We start from the raw sequence: 21,014 nt of genomic DNA on the forward strand, positions 1-21,014 counted from the left end.
CAGAACTGCAAAATCCCCTTCGTTGTAAAACAAGACTAAAGAAAAGAGGGGTAGCTAATTTCCACTTTCAAAACTAATAGATGGGAAGAATAGCCCCTTAAGTTTTATTCAGTGGTATTCACAGGTTATATACATGAAAAAGGTGACTTACCTTAACATTTTACCAATCTTGAGCTGTATGTCACATACTGACATATCACCTTTAGCTTATGGATTCAGAGCTCTCATAGTATTTTACATTAGCTCATAGTACATGGTAGCTAGCAAAATAAGTTACTGATTCTGATGAAGGATGGTTTATAATATGTACAACTTTCTAAAAGTAAAGGCCTTCTGAGAAAATGAAGTCTCTTAAAATAAAACTCCCAAAACATATAGTTCTTGAAAATTATTTTTCCCAGGCATTTTCTCTTTCTAATCCCACACTCCCCACTATTTTCATAAATTTCTTAGAAATGTATTTTGGTAGCTGTAACACTTTTAAGTCCCAAAATAGGAGATTTCACAATATGAAAAATCATTTAAAATGCAATTTCAGCTCCCAATGATTACTTTAAGCTTGACTCCAGTGAATTCCTCACTGTTTTTCTAATTGAAGCAGTCCTAAAAACAAAGACACTGACCTACAGGGGTTTGCTGGCCCATTAAATTCTTCGGAGTAATCAAAATATCTCTTTGGAGTCTCTTAGGGCAATGGCATTCTAAGGGGACTGCCCTAAAAAAAATTCTCTTTAGCACAAAATGTTTCCATAGTAAAATATGCAACCAGCCCATCTAGGTGAGAACCAAAACGCATATGTGGCTTAAAAACAAAAACAAACAAACAAAAAAAAAAACAAGTGAATGTAGTAATATAAAGGCACTAGAATGTGGTTATTCAAGTTGAACACATTAAAGCAAAATAACGTGAATTTTACCTCCAGTATCGTAATATTGATGGGTGCTGCTGTTTCCCCTTCTTCCAAAATCAGAGAGCCAACTACCGAGACAAAGTCAACACCTGGCTCAGCTAAGTTTCCTTCTGTTTGGTTCTTTAAACTCAACATTCCAGGAACTGTGGTATATGTGACATTGATAGCTCCTAATCAAAGCAGTTGGGAAGAGAGTTTCTGATTACTCAAAAGTTTTAAAGCATCTCATGAGCCTCTTGTATTTCCTAAAAAGCACCAATGGTAACTTGTCCCAAGTGAACACATTTGCTTCACACTCCTATATCCTTGGCCTTGATCATGTAACATTTCACTTTGGGCAAGGCACACTGCCCTGCCTCAGCCTGAGTGTTCCTGTTTGACGAGCTCTGGATGACAGTACAGGGGAACAGTGATGATGAATTAGCTCTGAGTCTACAGCTCACGGGGAGTCGGGCATGATTTTCGCTTGTTTTATTGTGCCTATGCTTGTCTTGGGAGAAGGATGAGAGATCTATGTGGGTAGTGCCACTCTTCACCAAGTCCAGCCTTGGGTAGAAGATGCACAGCCAGCATATTATTATATGCTGTGGAGACGTTTGGGTTGCTTATTACATAGTATGTTGTGACAATGATAATTCATTTTCATCCTTTCAACATAAAGTCTTAAGTCCCATCACCAATTAGCGAGTATTAAATTTCATATTCTGTCCTTGACTGATTTTAGCAATGGCTTTTATACAGACAAATCAAATATTTTAAAAAGCACCTGCTTGAAAATTCCATTCATTCCAGAGTAAAACAAACCTAGAGATCCAAATTCTCTGTTGATAAAAAGCTGGAATGTTATGTTAGCCTCCTGGAGTAAAACAAATCTTGATGAAAGGGCAAAATTTAAAACTCCATGTGGTTCATCACTGGCTTCTACTGTCAGGACAGCTGCATATCCTTGGGCATCAAGCAGAGCTTGTCCTGCTGATGGAATTCCTAAAAATGGCAGGGACCAGAAGAAATGGAACAGTGTTTTGTCACGAACTTCCAAATACTTAAAATATAATATACATTCACATGAAACACATGAAATATCCGAAAAGTGACCCATTCTGTTTACTTCTGGCATAGAAGCCTTCAAGCTGAGAAGACACCTGCATTTTAGTTTTCTTTTTCTAGCTAGCAATCAAGAATGTTTTTGCATATGTTTTGACACATCTGTCATTTGCTATACTGGCCACCTGAATTACAGAAATTGAATGGAAACTGAGGTAAGTAGCCAGATAATTTGTTCAAAAATTATTACATTTGAATTATGCATGTAATTGTTTCAAAATTAAATTGGTCTACTAGTCTAAAAATTTCAGAAAAAGTTCTTTTGAAGATGTATTTTATTCCATGAGAAAATAGTTTTTAAAATCTTAGAGGTTTTCTCTAAGTTCAGAAAGATCCTGAGCTGATGGTTTTTGGATCGAAGATTTTTATGGGGTAACTTTTTTTCAATTTGCATGCTTCTAATAGTTAGATGTAGATAGCAGCTTTACCTTTTCTGGTAAGAATAATGAACTAGTAATATTTAGAACTGAATTCTGAATTACCTTGTGTTCTGATATCATACAGAATGACTTGGTATACTTCTTTCTCTTCAGGAATGTTGTCATCCAACAAATGCACCAATATGGTTTGATTCAACGACCCCTATATGTCAAACAAAAAATTCATGAATACAAACTATCTCCTGCTTTTATTGACTTTATCAATTATTCACACACACACACACACACACACACACACACACACACATTTGTGTATATATATTAAGGCCAGCAGTACAAATGCAGAGAAGAAAGAATTAACACATCACCAAAAAAGAACAAATACTAAGTGAGTATAGATAAGAGAGGGATAGTTACGATAAATGCAATTTTATAAAGTTGTTTGTCAGCATTCATCTTTCAACTTACCTGAAAGAGCCTCTAAATAGAACCTAACATATATAGTGGGTGTACACTGGGCATGAAAAGACATTTTTAAGAAATTTATTGCTGTTGCTGTGCATGGCAAGTTCCAAGGCAGTAAAGAGTAAGGTAAGAGGGACATACACAATTCACCAGCTTCAGGGTGACACACTGCCAACAGCTGTGAGCAGCAGGGGAGAGGCAAGAGGACTGCTCTCAAATGCTAATTCAGCATTTTTGGGTGCCTTAAAGGAGACCCAATGAAGCACATGTAGAAAAACAGACCCTTCCTAGAGTCTTACGAAGCCTTCATTTAAACAATCTTCTCCCCTCAGCTTTCCACGAAAGTGTCCTTCCATCACTCTCCCTTAACCTGTGTTACACAGTCATTCTACTCTCACGTACATTTCCTTTGATATTTGTGGTAAAGCTTAGTGGGATTACCTCAGGAAAAAAGAGTTGTCCAGTGAGATTATCAAAATTGTGTTTGAGATTTTGCCCAATAATTTTCCAATTAACAGTAATATTCCCTCGACCAGGGGGTGTTCTTATCACATGGAACCGCAAAAGTTCCCCTGCAAATGAGAAACACAGACTGAATAAATGCTCAATGGAAAATGAATGTAATATCTAAACTCAACAAAACCCAAACTCCAAACATGCAACCATTGCATAGTACCTTTTCCAAGAATATTACAGAGCTGTTCCATTTTGAATTTCTAGAAACCTTAAACATGCTTATTATTTATTAACACAGGGATCTCACATCTAAATAATTCCATTTAGTAGAACTTCAGGACGTTTAGTATGTAAAAGTTATAGAAGCACATGCTAAAATGAGAAACACAAACTTTGATACACTCCAAAACATGCACCAGAACATAAGTGTTCTGTAAATTCAAAACAATAATGAAGTACTCATGGGTAAAATTAGTAATAAAGTAATAACACAAGTAACTTCTTCCTTCACTTCTCAAAAGGAAACAAATTCCTTACACTGACAGACAATGTGATTTTACACAATGCATGCATAAAAATGCTTGCAAATACCTGAAAATCACATTTCTTTAGATTGTAACTTACATATACCATCAATGATTTTGTTTTACAAAGAGAAATACAAAGGAAAGGTGTGAAATCTGCATCAACTTCTGTAACTTAACCAAAGTTACAGTGATCCTCCCTGGGTAACTCCGCTTCCTACTGAAGGATACCCCAATAGCCACTTCTTTAAATTGCTTAAGTGGAAAGTAAGCACCTAGGGAATATTGCTAATAGCCACATAGGTGCCTGCTGAAAATCTGCTCTGTGATGAATGTGATGCACACAATTAAGGTATGTATACTAGCTACCTACATCACAAAAAAAGAATTATGAAAAGATACATGGAATGATGCTGAAAAGGCTTCAAAAGAATGCATCCTTATTCACATTCTACAGCAGAGATATGTATTTGAAACCATGCATATTCAGTAGAAATGGCACTATACTGTTATCAAAAAGTAAGTACTTCTGACAATTCCTGAACAAGTAAACTAGTAAAATAAACAGCCTTTTCAAATATTAAGAGACCACAGTTTTGTTTTGTTTTTTATTTCTTAACATAATAAAACTAAACAAGCATCACTAAAATAAGTTTCTTTAAATTAAGGTATCATTGACTAATTTTTCAAGTGACATTCATTTCAATAACTAAAAAACAATTTCCATACTAAACTTAAGCACAAACAACTTTAATACAGTGAATTATTCTGGGACAATGGTGGATATAAGAAAGCTGAATCACCAGAAAGACTTTTAAATAAGATTTCGCTGAACACCTCAACATTCAATATGTACATTTTTGTAACTGCTCAGTACCAGAACAATTTTAGTCACCATTACACAATAGTGGACTACGTCTTGCTTTTTCAAAAAACAGAGACCGCTCATTAGGAATCAGATCAGGTTAGATTATAACCAAAAGATTGTGCAACCAACCATAATGGCTACCGTAAAATTTAAGATTTCACACTTGAATAACTCATATGAGTGAGTATTGACCCTACTACAAAACCCTGGAGTCTCTGTTGTGCACATGCAGAATTCCTTGTAGAACTGGTTTGTATCGAACAGCCAGAGTAATTACAGGGAAAAAAAAAAAAAAAAGAGGGTCTTAGAGGTACTAGACTATTTCAACTACAGTCTTTTCTGGTGTCACAATAAAAGAGTTTATATAAAGTCGTGGTTTTAAGTCATATACCTACTAATACTTCAAAAAGTATAGAAGCTTGATTAAAGGCTAAAAATGCAAAGGTAATAAGTAGCAAGAAGACAAAAATAAAGCAATAAAAATCCATGTTCAAGGGGAACTTGTAAATTTTTTTTTAAGATGTATTTATTTATTTATACAGAACTGGGGTATAGGCCAGAGATGTGGAGGGTGAGAGGATTCACCAGAGACAGAGTGGGAGCAGAACAGGCAGATCAACGAAGTACACTGCTGAGGGGAGCAGCGGGCGGGTCAGGAGAGGTCTGCCACGCCATGTGGTCACCTCCGGGGCAGGCGGGAATCGAACTCATGCAGAAGTGGCTTAAGCTTCTCAGTGCAGTGCTTTAACCCGCTGTGCCACCAGGGAGGGCCGGGGAACTTGTAAATTTAATAAAATATGGAGGCAAAATTGTACATAAAGATTTGGGAATAGCTACATCATTAAAAAGGTCAGGCTGCTGGGCCCTCCCTGGTGGCGCAGCGGGTTAAAGCACAGCACTAAGAAGCTAAAGCCACTTCAGCATGAGTGCAATCCTGCCTGCCCCGGAGGTGACCACATGGCATGGCAGACCTCTCCTGACCCGCCCGCTGCTCCCCTCGGCAGTGTACTTTGTTGATCTGCCTGTTCTGCTTCCACTCTGTCTCTGGTGAAGCCTCTCGCCACCCCTAAGTCTCTGGCCTGTACCCCAGTTCTGTATGCACAAATAAATAAATCTTTTTAAAAAAGGTCAGATTGCTTAGGAGAGAAAAAGTGAAAATCCTCCTACAAGTTCACTGCATTTAAAATATTCAAAATCTAATACCACTTAATAACATCGAAAATTTTAATGAGTTATCACAGCAGTAATTTGCAAAAAAAATACTGCAAAACACAATTTGAAACAACACATCAATAAAAGGTAAAGTATTCCTTAAATGCAAGCTAACTGCAAATCATGTTCACTGCATGTTGTGAAAATTTTCCTAATAATGAAGGAAAGGCATTAACTTTGCCTCTGTAAGGCAGAACTCCCATGAACCAAGTCCATTTTAAAATCCCACAATTACATGCTACATCGATGAGGAGTCCAAGAACAGTCAGAGGAACAGGAAAACTTAGTGCTTAGCCTTCTAAATACAAGGGGAAGGACAGACAAAAAGTGCTGGAGAGGGCACGTTATAATCTTCACAACATGCATTTCAGGAGGCACTGCACTGCCTTCTTGTTTTTGCCCAGGATGAAGACCTAAGAAGGCCACACCCAGCCACCAAAGCATCTGCCTGCTTTTCTGAAAGACAATCATGATAAAAAACCCAAAGAGTTGACAGAAGCCAGGGGTACATTTCACTCCAAGGAGGAGCTCTCACACAGGGTCTAGACCTGGCAGGTAATGAATAAGAAAGTTAAATGCTTTAAAATCACCATGAGGAGTTTTGTCAACTTATTCCCAACACAAACCAAAATTCTTTTCACAATGGTAAAGGCCTGTCAGGTATATAAAAATAAGAAAAAACTATAAGTACAAGAAGCATTTAAATAGAGCCATGTAAATAGAGCCATGTATACAATTATACATGTGTACATGCACTATCCAAATTTATTGCCCTCTATAAAAAATAGAAAGTGGCTTAAAATAAATACAGGAATATACATAATGTAGTACATGAACTTTCAATACGAAGACATAAGGGAAAAAGTAGAATGCTTCTCATATAACAATTCTATATGATTTTTATAATAATCACATTCCTTGCCTGAAATGATACATGCAGTCTTTGAGAAAGGGAAAAAATTAAACCCTTTGAACATGACATGATTATGATGCTACTGTTAAGTGACTCTGCAAAATAACAGATTTATACCATGCACATTTATGCAGTTTGCAACCACAGTGAAAATCTATTGACCCATATTTTTAAATTCTGCCCATTACATTTGAAAGAAAGTAATACTTATCCCTGGGCATCTGTCCAATTGCTCTAAGACAAAAAAAAAAAAAAATCAGGGAAATATAATTCTGCAAAACTGAATATATTGCTAATTATCAGGGCAATTCTTCCCTGTGGATCAAAGAAAGCATTCTAGAACTGGAAGTTCAGCATATCCACACTTTACATCTGTTCACCTAAGCAAACCTCCAACACTAGACCAAAAGCAATGCTAACACAAAAACCATATGATGTGACTTCCTTATGGTTTGTTTAGCAGTTATCTTTGTAGAATCACCATGAAGTTTCATCATTAATTCCTCTTAGTAAGCTTATACTCAACACTTTCCCTATGCAATTTTCATGTTAATACAAAAAATACACATACAAAATACTGAATTCTCAAGGCCTAGTATGTTTTTGGAAAAAAAGAAAATTAAGTTAGATATTAGGAAAGGACCTCAGCCTGTAAGGAAAGTAAAGGAAAAAAAAAAAAGCTCCCTAAATTTTATTTACTAAATGTGAAATTTTAAGAGGCACTTAGGTAGTGAAAGTAATTAGCTGTTTTCTTTCCTGTATCAAACACATTGTTAGATTACTCTGCTAATGCAGATATTTTCTTAACCCATAATACATTTAGACCATTTGTTTTAGTTGCTACAGTTTTTTCTCCTCCTTGCATATATCCTGCCCATATGTAGTTGTTGAAAACTATGAAGACCACAATCTGTTTTCCCAATTAACACTGCCCAGCAAAGGTACCAAAGTCTACAACTTCTCCAAGATGATGTGCCCAGCAGTTAAAGCTTAAGTCTCCTCAAAGCCCTCTACCCCACCCATCACTGCCTGACTACACCCAGGGTATACTTCCATGACACTAGCTAAGTTAAAACCCCTTAAGTTAGATCCAGGACACCTGAATTCTTCTGAATTAAAAAAAAAAAATGTCCATCATATTATTGAAAGTCACCTACCCAGTCTATTTCTGAGTCCCCCCTTTATTCCTTCTTGATCCATCATCTTACTTACACACTCCATACCACAACTGTTTTATTCTTGTCTTCTGTTTTCTTTCCTATATTTTTTCAGCAAATCCAAATCCAAAATATTCCAATGTAATCTGTTCTCACCAGTTATTCTTTTTTCTTGCTATCACAGCCAACAAGCAGATTACTTCATAAGGCAGTGCTCTAACACTTAATGCAGTGACTAATTAGTTCTTGTTTGTTTGCCCTAATCTATCCTAGATGGATATTTTCATAAAATACAATAAAATGCTTAACTACAGAAGTTAGGCAGCAAATTTTCTAAACCACAAAAGTGAAATATGTCTGCAGCAGAGATCACTTGGCCACCACAGCAAAATGGAATTATTATACATTCAAGAAAAGTTATTTCAATTTCTGAGTATCACAAACCAGTGGCGAACTCTGGGGCACCCACATGAGGACCATACTGTGCAGGGCACTGCAGAAAGGCCTCTATGTCCCGTCCTTTTGTCAACCTTAGGTATGTGCATTCAATCCCAAGTTCTTTTAAAATTCTCTACAGTTACGGCCCTCCCTTGTGGCGCAGCGGGTTAAAGCACAGCACTGAGAAGCTAAAGCCACCTCCGCATGAGTTCGATTCCCGCCTGCCCCGGAGGTGACCACATGGCATGGCAGACCTCTCCTGACCCGCCCGCTGCTCCCCTCAGCAGTGTACTTCGTTGATCTGCCTGTTCTGCTCCCCACTCTGTCTCTGGTGAAGCCTCTCACCCTCCGCATCTCTGGCCTGTACCCCAGTTCTGTATGCACAAATAAATAAATCTTTAAAAAAAAAAATTCTCTACAGTTACTACCATAACCTTTAGTGCATATAGGATTCTAACTTCAGTGGCTCTCCTGCCAGTGTAAAATATATTAATTACTTTTTTCTGACAAATAATGAAACTTGCACTTTCATCGTGGCCCCTTCCCCACTTCTCCGGGAGAGGCTGCTCTCTCCCCCTCTCAGATCTTCCCTTCTTATCACCTTGTCCTAGAGTTCACATGGCTCTCCTGCACAACGTCTATCCACAAAGGTCTGATTTCCCTAACTTCAACTACTAGGTCTAAAAATCAATAAATAGATAAAAAAAATGTAGTGTCCACCCAAATCTGAGAGTCAGATTCTCTCACTAATTTTCTTTTCTTACATAAATGTTATTCAAATTAATTAATGCTGATTCGAATCACTTGAAATATTTACCAAAGGTTACTGAATTGTCAAGTTGTGAGGCAGATGTGAATTCAAGCAAAACAAAATCTTGTCTCACAGAGCCCCTTAATGGCATGGGCTACAGATTCACACAGCTTTGGGTTTAAGTTCCACTGTAACTAACTGTTCATTTCTCTAAAACTTTGTTTCCTGATGTGAAATGCTAATACACTACAGCAATCATTTTATAACACCGTTGTTAAAAATCAAATGAAACATTGGATGTCAAATATCTGGCATGTGAAAAAATACAGTAAATGTCATGCTGTAGTAATCATTAAGATTACCTTCCTTTAATATTTGTATTTCCTTTTTATTTGTATTAAATTAAAAATTATTTTACTAATTAAAAATAATCTGAGAGTTGGTTTGTCTTTAGTTTGAATGTAGGGCAACTCGTTAGTCATTTTTACTTACAATTGCCAAAGTGTGAGATTCTAAAAAATATATATATAATCAAAGGGTGCTGGGAAGAGGTCTCAGATACTGAGTAAGTAAAGAAACATGCAATTTGGGGATAAGTTAAAAACATGATGGATGCTAAAATGCACCCATTTTTCAGCACAGCTACTGACTAGCTCTATGAGAGTCAGGTCACTAAATCTGTTTACTTCTGCTATCAAACAGAAAACAATGTGTGTGCTCTAAATCCTTTGCATTTCCTAATACAGAGGTACAATTATTTTCTTCTAATTACAAGTTTCAGTGAAATATATGTTCTCTAAGCGTCTTCAAAGACAAAAACACTACTATAAAAATCAATGTATACAAGATATTACATATATTATGGAATATTCAGACCCCAAGAGTTAATTGCTTTTCAAGAAAAAAAATGTATAATTTGTTTAATTTGGCACCTTATTCAAAATCCAAGTAGTTAAGCTGTTGATATTACAAATTACCATTTGTTTTAAATAAGAATCCAGTGTCTTATTATTTAATATCAATAGCTCCCAAAGAGCTGTATACATTTGTCATGAAATTCGCTAAGCACTTTACATAAAGGTCACTCAATCAAGACAAAGAAATTTATGAATTAAATAATGTTTCCCATCACTAAACAGATGAGAAAACTGAACATCCCAGGTTTCATTAATCTCTAAAAAAAAAAAAAACCTAAAAGTAAGGAGTAGCAAACTAGAACACTGCATCAATCTGCAAGGCTCTTAAAAATGAAACATATCACAGTATAGCCCTCTCCCAAGCAAGTTCCATGCTCATGAGCATACACAGCTTTGCAAAATAACAAGGAAAAAAAAAAAAAAACCTTTAGACTTTAAATGACATCTGTAGAAAAGAGAACGAATGTGCTCAACAAAGAAAAGAACCCACCTTCATGACCTATAACAGATCTGGAAGATGTCTGAAAGCTAACAATTCCTGCCACATTGTCATTGGCCAATATGTTTACTTTAACAGTGTCGGAACTGGGCAAAATTCTACTTCCACCTTCAGTGTACACCAAGCTAACTATGATACTTTCATCATCCTCTGGATCAGAATCATCCAAAATGGTTAGGATGGCTATCTTCTTGGTTTCACCTATTAAAACAGGGGGAGGGGAGGTAAAAGCCAAGGGGACAAAATCAGAGAATTCAAAAACATCCCAAAATTTTAAAGTCCAATAAAAATACGCAATTTAATTATCTTGGTTCAATATCGTCAGTAATATTAGTGATACTAAAAGTAAATGTTATAGGCCCTCCCTGGTGGCACAGCAGGTTAAAGCACAGCACTAAGAAGCTTAAGCTACTTCCACATGAGTTCGATTCCCGCCTGCCAGGGAGGAGATCCACATGGTGAAGCACACCTCTCCTGACCCGCCTGCTGCTCCCCTTAGCAGTGTACTTTGTCGATCTGCCTGTTCTGCTCCCCACTCTGTCTCTGGTGAATCCTCTCACCCTCCGCATCTCTGGCCTGTACCCCAGTTCTATATGAATAAATAAATAAATCTTAAAAAAAAAAAAAGAAAATGTTATCCACTATCACATATCCTTTCGCATATGAAGCACTGCAGAATTTCATTAATGTGGTCAGATTGTAGAAAAGGACATTCTGAATTATGGAAAAGAGGTAGAATTATTTGAAAGAATCATGGTTTTATTACCAGACCATACTAAACAATGATATAGCTAGGGAAAGAGCTGCTTATAAACAACTCCCCCTGCCTCCACCACTAGGATAATAGAATCTCATTTTGGTATTGCTGTGAGTGGCATAAGCTTGTACCTCCTTCAAAGCTAATCAAGCCAATACCACCCTGACAAACCAGGAACATGTAGGGATGGTGGTCACAGTTGGAATAAAAAAAGGAATAGCATATTCTGGGCAGAACAATTAGCCTGAATGAAGTGAGCCTAGGTGATGAGATGACATCATCAAATAGGGTTTTCCAGGATATGGGGCAATAAATAAGGCAGAAGCAGAATTCAAAGGGATGTGTGAAAATAACAAGGGTTTAAGAATTTTGCAGTTTGTTCTAGGACCCCAATAGACAGGGACCCACTCAATATGTGTAAACTCAATACTATGCATCTGATGTTCAACTTATGGTGACCCCCATACTTTTCCTTGCTACATTTTGGATAGGTGAGGAAAGGGTGAAAAAAAGGCAATAAAAATACATGTTCTCTCTTGTGACTCTGTTGCAGTTTTATCAACTCACAGTAACAAGACTGCCTCAAGAGAGTACATTATCTATGAGTCCACATTGTCTATAAAACAGTCATTGTTGCAATTCAAGATAATCTGTATAATGCTATTCCTTGCTATGAGAACTTTCTTTGTAGTTATAAAAGCCAATGGAAAGTCTAACTTAAATATTTTATCTCCATTCCCTCCTCATTTAATTTTCACTATTTCCTTCAAAATAGGGGGGAAAGCTTACCAATTACCATCTGCATGCCCTCCACAGATCAAGTTCCATTTTTCTCAAAAGTATTACCAGACAATAACTATATAGAAATACTTCCTACCATTTTTTAAAATTAACTCTAGGGCCCTCCCTGGTGCCGCAGCAGGTTAAAGCACAACACTAAGAAGCTTAAGCCACTTCCTTATGAGTTCGAACCCCTCCTGCCCCGGAGGTGACCACATGATGCGGCAGACCTCTCCTGACCCGCCTGCTGCTCCCCTCAGTGGTGTACTCGTTGATCTGCCTGTTCTGCTCCCCACTCTGCCTCTGGTGAATCTTCTCACTGCCCATGCACCTCTGGCCTGTACCCCAATTCTGTATGCATAAATAAATAAATCTTTTTTTTAAAAAAGTAACTCTAGAACATGTATATTAGATCATTCATAAAAATGTTACAAATGTGTCAACATCTCCAACAGCTTTCCAAAAAAAGGGTAGATATTAAGAAAAGAGGTAATGAAAATTGTAAGTAACATTGCCTTCATTTTTTTTTTTATATCCTGAAGTTGTATATCCTCAGAAAAAGACTATTAAAAAAACTGAATGGAGTCTACTTAGTTCAATTAAGAATTCAAACAATGACCTCAACAAACTTTTTTTCCACCAAGAGGATTATCTTATGCACATGTGTTTTTCAAATGTTTAAATATAAGATTATTCAACCAACTCTGGGGGGAAAAAAGCACCAGTGAACCTGACCCTAATTCTGATCTGTTGGTCAAGTTACATATAACTTATTGCTAATTAAAATGTATAAAACTGATCCCAAACAAGAGTAAGAAGAACATTATAAAAAGATCATAGGTTTAGTTTAATATGAAGTCTCTGGACTTTGGTGGCATCTGGCATATACACATGTGTGCATCTATACACATGAAAGCTATATAATTTTTAAATCAATGTTACTTTAGTAAAAACAAAATAAAATTAATTAAATCAAAGTTTATGGTATTTATATTTAGAAATTATTTTCATTGATGATTTACCCTGATTTGTCCAATGAATATTAAAAATCCTCCCAGTTAATAATTATTTCTCTAGCTACCAATGTTTATTACACATAGGTTGTTTGTAGATACTTGGCTCATTCTTATACTTTCCTTACAAAATCAGAACTTGTCCAGAGTGGCCTCTGTTCTGAAAGCCATTGTTATGTCATATAAAGAAATAAAGTTACAACTTTCATAAAAAATCTCTTGAAAAGATACATAAACAGGGGTGTGCCAGGCTACATGTCATGTAAAGAACAAGCTAAGTAAATGTCTATCCTTTTTCAAAGCCATATTTTTTCATGTAAAGAATATTCAAAGTAAGAATTCTTAAGAGCACTATCATAAAATGTGACTATGACAACTTTACCAGGTGGAATAAAAATCCATTTAGAACCAACACTTACCTTCAGCAAAAGTGAGAATGTCTCCAGCACCTATAAAATCTAAACCTTCAGTAGCTGTTCCACCAACGACACGCCATTCAACTGTCACTTGACCTAGGCTTCCCCCTGTCCTATGGATCATCAGCTCCACTGTGGTTTGGGGATACTCCTGAACTTCAACATATAAGCCATCTTCTGAGGAATTGGGACTGATACTGTAGATCACAAACACACCAAAGGCATCACCATTTAATGCTATGACAACTGTTGAAGTATTTGGCTCGCCTATAGTTGGCTGGTTATTAAAACTGGCTGTGATGTTCATAAGGTGAACCTCAACAAGAGAAATTAGGAAACTCTCATCCATCTCTGGGACATCGTCAGGAAGAATAGAGACTGTGAGATTTGCAAACTCATCACCTTCCAGCATTATTGCCCACTGTCTCGCCACAGGCTCATAGTCACTGCCAGCCACAGCCTGACTGCTGAAAAGAGATGCTACCCTGGTCGTGTTTTTCCTGTAGGTCCAGAAGTCTGAGTTGTTAAGAGTTGGGCTGATCCATGATGTCATCCAAAAGCATTGAGGACCCTCAGAAGCATTTAGAAATGAGAATGATGAACATGCATGTTCTCTGAGGCACAAAGAGGCACAGGTATACTGGGGTTCCTTTACTTCAGAGACATTCACCCAAGTTCTCCACAGCAGGTCAGGTGCTCCTTGAGTTGGAGGCTCATAGTAAGACAGTAAATCTTGACCTTCCTCAACTGCAAGAGTCACTACATCAACATCAGAAGTGCTGTAGAACAGCAACAGTCGACCAAAATGCCCTCCGCTAAAAACATGGAGAATTAAAAAACAGGTTACGCATTCAAAGCAATGTGGACTACCTATAAGGAAGAGAAATGCTGATAGCAGCTTTCACTTTTTAAGTGTATAATGGACTAGTATGAATAAAACCGTATTTGTCAATATATTTGCCTTTCAACATTTGTCTTCACATGTAAAGATATCTACTAGTTTTTAATCAAACAATACTTATCTTTAACCAAGCTATGAAAATATTTTGCAAAGTATGCAAATAGTATCCACTTCAGAATTATCAATAATTAGAAAATTTTCAAGACTAGATTTCACAGAAACAAAGGAACAATGATAACAGCGTGAGTACATTTCTGAAGAAATGTAATTACTTGCCACAAGACCCCAAACCACTTATTTTCTGCTTCTGAAGAAGTTCATAGAAGTTAACTGTATGCAGTTACTTCTCACAGAATTTTGCAGAAAAAATAAAACCTGAAAATTAACCACTTCATACAGGATCTGAGTATGCCTTACTTTAGCAAGTAGGTATATTTAAGTTCTAATTCAAACAAGTCATAGGTTAAAACAAGGAATGTCTAGAATGCATGCTAAATGATGGACAATGATGTAGCAATAGGTATGCTACAGCTAATGGGTTCTTTATATTAATAGGCACACTTCATTAGATAACCAATAAAATAATTCATGTTACAGACTACCCACAAACCTAAACTATCTAATGGTACGAGATGCTTTCCCCACCCAAGTCCCAACACCCCCACATTTGCAAGTAGCCATCTCATATACCTTCGCCTGACAGTTATGTTAGCACAGGAACTTCTCTCCAGAGGCTCTTGAACACGATAAACCGAATGAACAAAGGCTACTGTACCATAGGGATTATCATTGGCAGGAATAATAACATTTGCCACTTGATCTAACCCAATAGTACCTCCACCAGAGGCATCAGTTAGTTGTACTTCGATAACCTAGAAATACAGTGAAAACTTCCTTAATAGAATCCCAGGTCTGAAATTAGAAAAAGAGTGATGCAGGGGTGGAGAAATCAAATATACACATATATACAAGATCAAAATAAAATGTAACTGTTCTCAAACATCCCCATTATATTTACAAACTCAACAAGTAACAAAATAGTCAATCATCAACTTCTAGTAATAGAGAGTGATTAGACGTAAATGCAGGCTATTTATGTTCCTTAATGTTAAAGTTATACACGTTTGTGAATCAATTTTAATATCTCTATTATTTCAAGTATATACTTTTTTGTCCTTTTTTATTTCAGGCAAGCATATATTGTTATGTACAGTTATCATCATAGATTGAAATTTTGGCATTTGAAACAAAGAACACATCAGAAGGACAAAATTTAAAGAGAAACAAAAAATGTTTTATGTGTACTAATATCTATTATTTTAGAAGTGAATAGTGAAACAGTTGGCATTCAAATGAAACTTTACGGACCTCTCTTCCATGATAATTTGATACTATTAAAGTTTAATTACTACCAAAAGTAACTTTATGAGATCTAGACTTTAATACTTGAATTTCATAAAATAAAATGATCTTTCTGTCAGTATGCATTAGTGAGCCAGATTCCCTACTAAGATTATTTTATTTGCCACCTTGCTTCTTCATCATGAAAGATAAATATCAAGCAGCTCTATCTGCATTGTATTTGTCATATAATAAATTCTCGAGAGCTAGAGAATAAATATGAACTAATTAGTTGAAAATCTACATTTAACTAAGACTGATTGGCCCATACTTAAGGCAAAGGTAATGTAGACACAAAAATTGATGAGTTACTATGGAGCAACCTTGTAAAATTATGAGATGAATACATGCTTAGTCATTTAACCAAATTACTGAACTCTACAATGTAATACAAAAGCAATCTCATACTAGTAAACTGACATGTGTACAAGAGTTAGTTTTAAAATGTTCTTCTTTTTGCTGACATTCTCTATAAATTTCACAATAGCAGCACAGCCATCTGTTCTAGTTCACTAGAAGACAAATATGATTTATAGTGTCATCTATACTAGCCATTCCTCTCACCTCTTCAATCTCCGGAACGTCGTCAGCCAGGATCTCTAACAACAAGGTTTGAATGGTTTCCCCAGGGGCAAAGGTCACATTACCTGAGACAACTCGCAGGTCGCCAGTAGCAAGCTGTCCATTAATGGTGGCAACCCACTGAACAGTAACAGTGCCGAGTGTCCCAGAATTTCGAATTATTGGCAGGTTTACCTTCACTGAGTTAAACTCAGGTTCCTCTACAATAAGTTTAGTAATCTGAAAACCTGAAGCACAGAGAGCAAAGTTAGTCTCAAAATCAAAGTAAAAGTGAGTCAATAGAGTGAAACAAGTGTCAGCTTAAAGTCGATCCCACTCCTAAACAATCTAAGTGACTAATGACTACAAAAAGCAGCGTAACCTGCTGTGACATAAGTTAGCTGGGTCTGCCAAAACTGTCAAACTGATTTTCATTTTGACAGAAATATAAGTCACACATTCAGATGCCCATAGCAGTAAGGCCACTAGTCGTGAATGATATGGGTCTAGGAGGTTCTGTGACTAACTAAGGCATCCAAACCTTACTGCAAAAAAAGCAGTTTTTCTTTTTTGCTACTTTGCTTCCATGACTGATGCTATGTAGGAATGGGGGCTAAATGTTACTAGATATCCCCACCACCACTAGTCAAGAAAGTCCAGACATCCAGATTTCTGTGTAAATGTCTAATTTTCTGAATTGTCTAACTTACAAAACACCTAGGAGCCAGAACTGAACTAAAAGTCTAAAATTCTGTGACATCCATTTTTATGCTTAAGAGATCGATTCCTTGTTTTTTGAAAACACTATCACTGCTAGAGATTTTACATAGTCGTCCTCTATGTCAAAAGTAGCAGATTATAAAAGGAAACATGATTAAGTCAACCCCAAGTATCTAGAAATATATAATCTATACAGGAATGATAAACGAAAGACACAAACTAGTCTGTTACCAAATAATCCATAGGGGTCATCAGAGGCTTCAATAATAATGACTGCCTCTGTTAACACCCCTAGTTTGGCGCCTCCTGTTGTTTCATTCAGTAGTTGCACAAGAAAAGTTTCTTCCAGCTCAGGGTAGATGTCATTAATGATATATATTGGCACAGCCTTACTGGTTTCCCCTTCTAGCAAGACCACATCCGATGAAGCTATACTATAATCTTCACCTACAAAGGCAAAAAGCAAAATTTTCAGATTTATTCTACACTATGATAATAAATATGTTTATTATCATAATTACCTATGAAATTGTATGGCTATATTTAACATGTTTTGATATGCTGACTTCATAAATTTGAAATATGTTCCCTCTTGCTAGAAACATTTAATGCCATGAATGAAAAAGACTTCCTAAGAGTATTCAAGTTAATTCCTCTACTTTTTAGAAAAACGGTTTGTTCTATTTGCCAAATACAGATATAGATATGGTTATAGATTAGACATAGACAAAGATGTATAGTGACTCACCCATTGCCATAGAGGGTACCTTTCTCACACACACACACACACACACAAATATTTACAACCAAAATTCTTAATTCTTGTGCCAGCAAGCACAGGATAGCTTTAATACTGATGGATAAAGGAAAATCCAGAGCCTTCAGGGGACTTCACAGGCTTTAATGCTCTCTCAGGTAACCAGGTACACAGGCACACCAGGAAGGAAGGCTGACACCCAAGAAGGCAGGCAAATAACCAAGCCTCCTGGTCCTCAATGAATTTATTTTTTAAGATTTATTTATTTATGCATACAGAACTGGGATACAAATCAGAGGTGCAGGGATCATGAAAGGATTCACCAGAGACTGAGTGGGGAGCAGAACAGACAGATTGACAAAGTACACTGTTGAGGGGAGCAGAGGTGGGTCAGGAGAGGTCTGCCACACCATGTGGGTCACCTCCGAGGTGGGTTTGGAACCTGCACTGAAGCAGCTGCTGCTTGCAGTGCTGCATCCTAACCAGTTGCGCCACCAGAGAGGGCCCCAATGAATCTACGCTTTTTGTGTTCTCTTGAGGTCTTGCCTCTTCTGTAGTTCTGCCACTCATACTCTCATAGCCATCTTTACATCCCTGGCAACTAGGCTCAGGTGTGCACACTCACACCTGGGCATGCCCCCACACACACACATACTTGCACCTGGGCTCATACCCAGGTGTCCACAGTCAGACACGCGTGGCCCACACTCACATTCCCCAGTGCCATCATCAACATAACCAAGGCTGCAGGTGATAGCCATGAGGCCAATGGTGTACAAAGCCTGATTAATTCACTCACCCCACAACCCACCCCTCAGAGTTTTTCACCATACAGCTACCTGTCATTCTTCCTCAATTTTCCCTTGGCAAATGTCAAACACCACAGCCACAAACACAAAAGTAAACAGGATGCAACTCAATAGAACAGAATACAAGGCACCAACCTAGGGGTGAAAAGCCAAAGCTCTTGGCACCAGGAGTTGATCTGCTACTGCAGACAGTGCTCTTGCGAAATGGAAACTACTCTATTCACTCATGGCATCTGCTGTCTGTGGCTGTGGTTCTCTGTGATTTCAGCAACCAGCCACATGCTACATCCATTCCAGGGTGTACTCGGAGACTGGCAATGCACACACTCAGTACCTTATACTTGGGGGTAATAGCTCAATTCCCAGGGGCACTCATACTGTGTCACTCCAACACTTGGCCTTCACAGCCACCAATTTAACAAGCAGACCCCTGAACTAAGTCCCACCCTTTGCACAGCACATGGGTTGGGGACCTGTGGATAGCAAGCTCCACAGGTTGGTCTCTCTCCTGCTTCCCCCCAACACCCAGCTAGGGTCTCCACCACAGTCATGTTGCCCACCCATCTCTCAAAGGTTCCTCACCAACTCACTCTATTCAAAAGTGAGAAGGGTTAGCACCCACAGGTGATTTTAAGGCACATGCTTGCCTTCTTCAGCATCTTTCAGCTGCTTAACCCTGCAGCACTGCCCCAATCACTTTTAATCGTGTGTCATCACTGGGCCAACACTGAATGACAAGTAGTGGTCCTCTTTCTTTCTCAGCAAGTCTGCTGCCTCAGGGGTAGTAGGGCTGGTCCTGTGGGCCATCTCCTCCTCCACAGGCCATCTTGTCCCACAGCTCCAGACCTTGCCCACCTCCTGTGCTCCTCAGCATCTTAGCTCTTCTCACAGCTCCTGCACTCGGGCCACCTCATGTGCTGCCAGGGTGCCGCCAGCATTGTCTCCGATACACCTGCACAGCTGTGAGTGACTCTCACTCCTGCCCTGCCTCTGAGATGACACCATGCCATCCAACGCCTTCCCCACCGTGTGCAGAGTCCTCTCTACCTGCCCTGGGAAATAGCGGCACCACCAAAAAGGGGAAGCTGACTACCGAGTCTACCAAGCACCACCTGGTCACAGCCCACCACTCCTCGGTCTGTCGCAAGGTCTTTAGAGGGCTCCATACCAGTATGTTACGAATGCCACCACTAAGGCCAATTCTAGTGGAAAGCCTGCAGGCTGGGAGGCAGGAAAGCAACTGGGCAGCAGGAAAGCGACTGGGCCTCCCAGTCCTCGCCACCTGACTATGCTTTCTTTGGGTTCTCTATGGCGCCCCCTCGTGGTCTTGCCTCTTCTGTAGCCATGCAACTCACCCGCTCGTAGCCGCCTTTATAGCCCTGGCCACTGGGCTCAGGTGTGTACACTTGTTCATGTGCACGCATCCACACTCCAGGTGTCAACAACCAGCACGTGTGCCTTGCACCCACGCTCTACAATGCCTTCTGCACCAATATAACCAAGGTCTCAGATGATAGCCACAGAGGCTAATGGCGTAAAAAGCCCGGCACTCTCTTAGGAGATAAATTATACCATTACACACTTAGAGACATGTCAGCATCATCAATGTTACAGCTGGAAATTCTGAACTTTGGCCATAGTTGTAGTAAAGGTTACTTTCGTTAGGGGAGAAAATGAAGAGCTTCCCTATGGAGCCAGAGACCTAAGTTTCTGGAAGAACAATCAAATCCATCGATATCAATGTGAAAAGGTCCGACAGAAGTCAGGCATTGCTCTGTGCTGCTCATCCCAAAAGCAGGCACACAGCCATAAACAGAAACACACCATGCAGGAACTATGTGAGTCTAGTTTGTTGTCTGTTCAAGTATTATATGCAGATAATTAATTTTGAAAATATCAAGCATGACTCCCTATCCTTTCACACACATGTTCTTCTGAATGCACATGAGGAAGACTGTACTTTAATAATTCCTACACAAATCTCTCTCCAGCTGTTGCAACTGTACAAAGAAGGCAGTCTCCTCCTTCTAATGTTTGCATTTGGAAATGAAGTCCTTTTGGTTATATGGAAAATTGTTAATGCTAACAACTATCTCTCCCAAGTTCTTTACAAATAAGCAAGATGCATGGATGAGACAGGAGACTGTTGCCAACCAAGCACTTATGTGGCTTTACATTTTTTCCTGCATTCCTCAGTGAATCCCCCTTAAATCCCATACACAGAACCTAACTTTCCTTAGTTTCTTTTTCATTCATTTATACATATTTTGTATAATCATAGCTTGTAAATCGCATACATGTTTG

At 38.2% G+C, this 21,014-nt stretch overlaps 1 protein-coding gene across 1 annotated transcript in view; it reads right to left on the minus strand.

Moving 5' to 3' along the window:
- ADGRV1 (adhesion G protein-coupled receptor V1) overlaps positions 1-21,014 on the minus strand; it is a 402,490-nt gene that overhangs the window by 323,781 nt on the left and 57,695 nt on the right. The window contains exons 28-36 of the mRNA XM_004678139.1: positions 17,376-17,591; positions 16,428-16,672; positions 15,153-15,334; positions 13,565-14,376; positions 10,587-10,796; positions 3,302-3,432; positions 2,498-2,597; positions 1,716-1,895; positions 918-1,081 (exon numbers count right to left, since the gene is read on the minus strand). Of these exons, the coding sequence (XP_004678196.1) occupies positions 918-1,081; positions 1,716-1,895; positions 2,498-2,597; positions 3,302-3,432; positions 10,587-10,796; positions 13,565-14,376; positions 15,153-15,334; positions 16,428-16,672; positions 17,376-17,591 (2,240 nt within the window). The remainder of the gene's footprint in view (positions 1-917; positions 1,082-1,715; positions 1,896-2,497; positions 2,598-3,301; positions 3,433-10,586; positions 10,797-13,564; positions 14,377-15,152; positions 15,335-16,427; positions 16,673-17,375; positions 17,592-21,014) is intronic.

Source organism: Condylura cristata, unplaced genomic scaffold (assembly GCF_000260355.1).
Source record: "Condylura cristata isolate star-nosed mole 26May11 unplaced genomic scaffold, ConCri1.0 scaffold00007, whole genome shotgun sequence".
Lineage (NCBI taxonomy): Eukaryota > Metazoa > Chordata > Mammalia > Eulipotyphla > Talpidae > Condylura > Condylura cristata.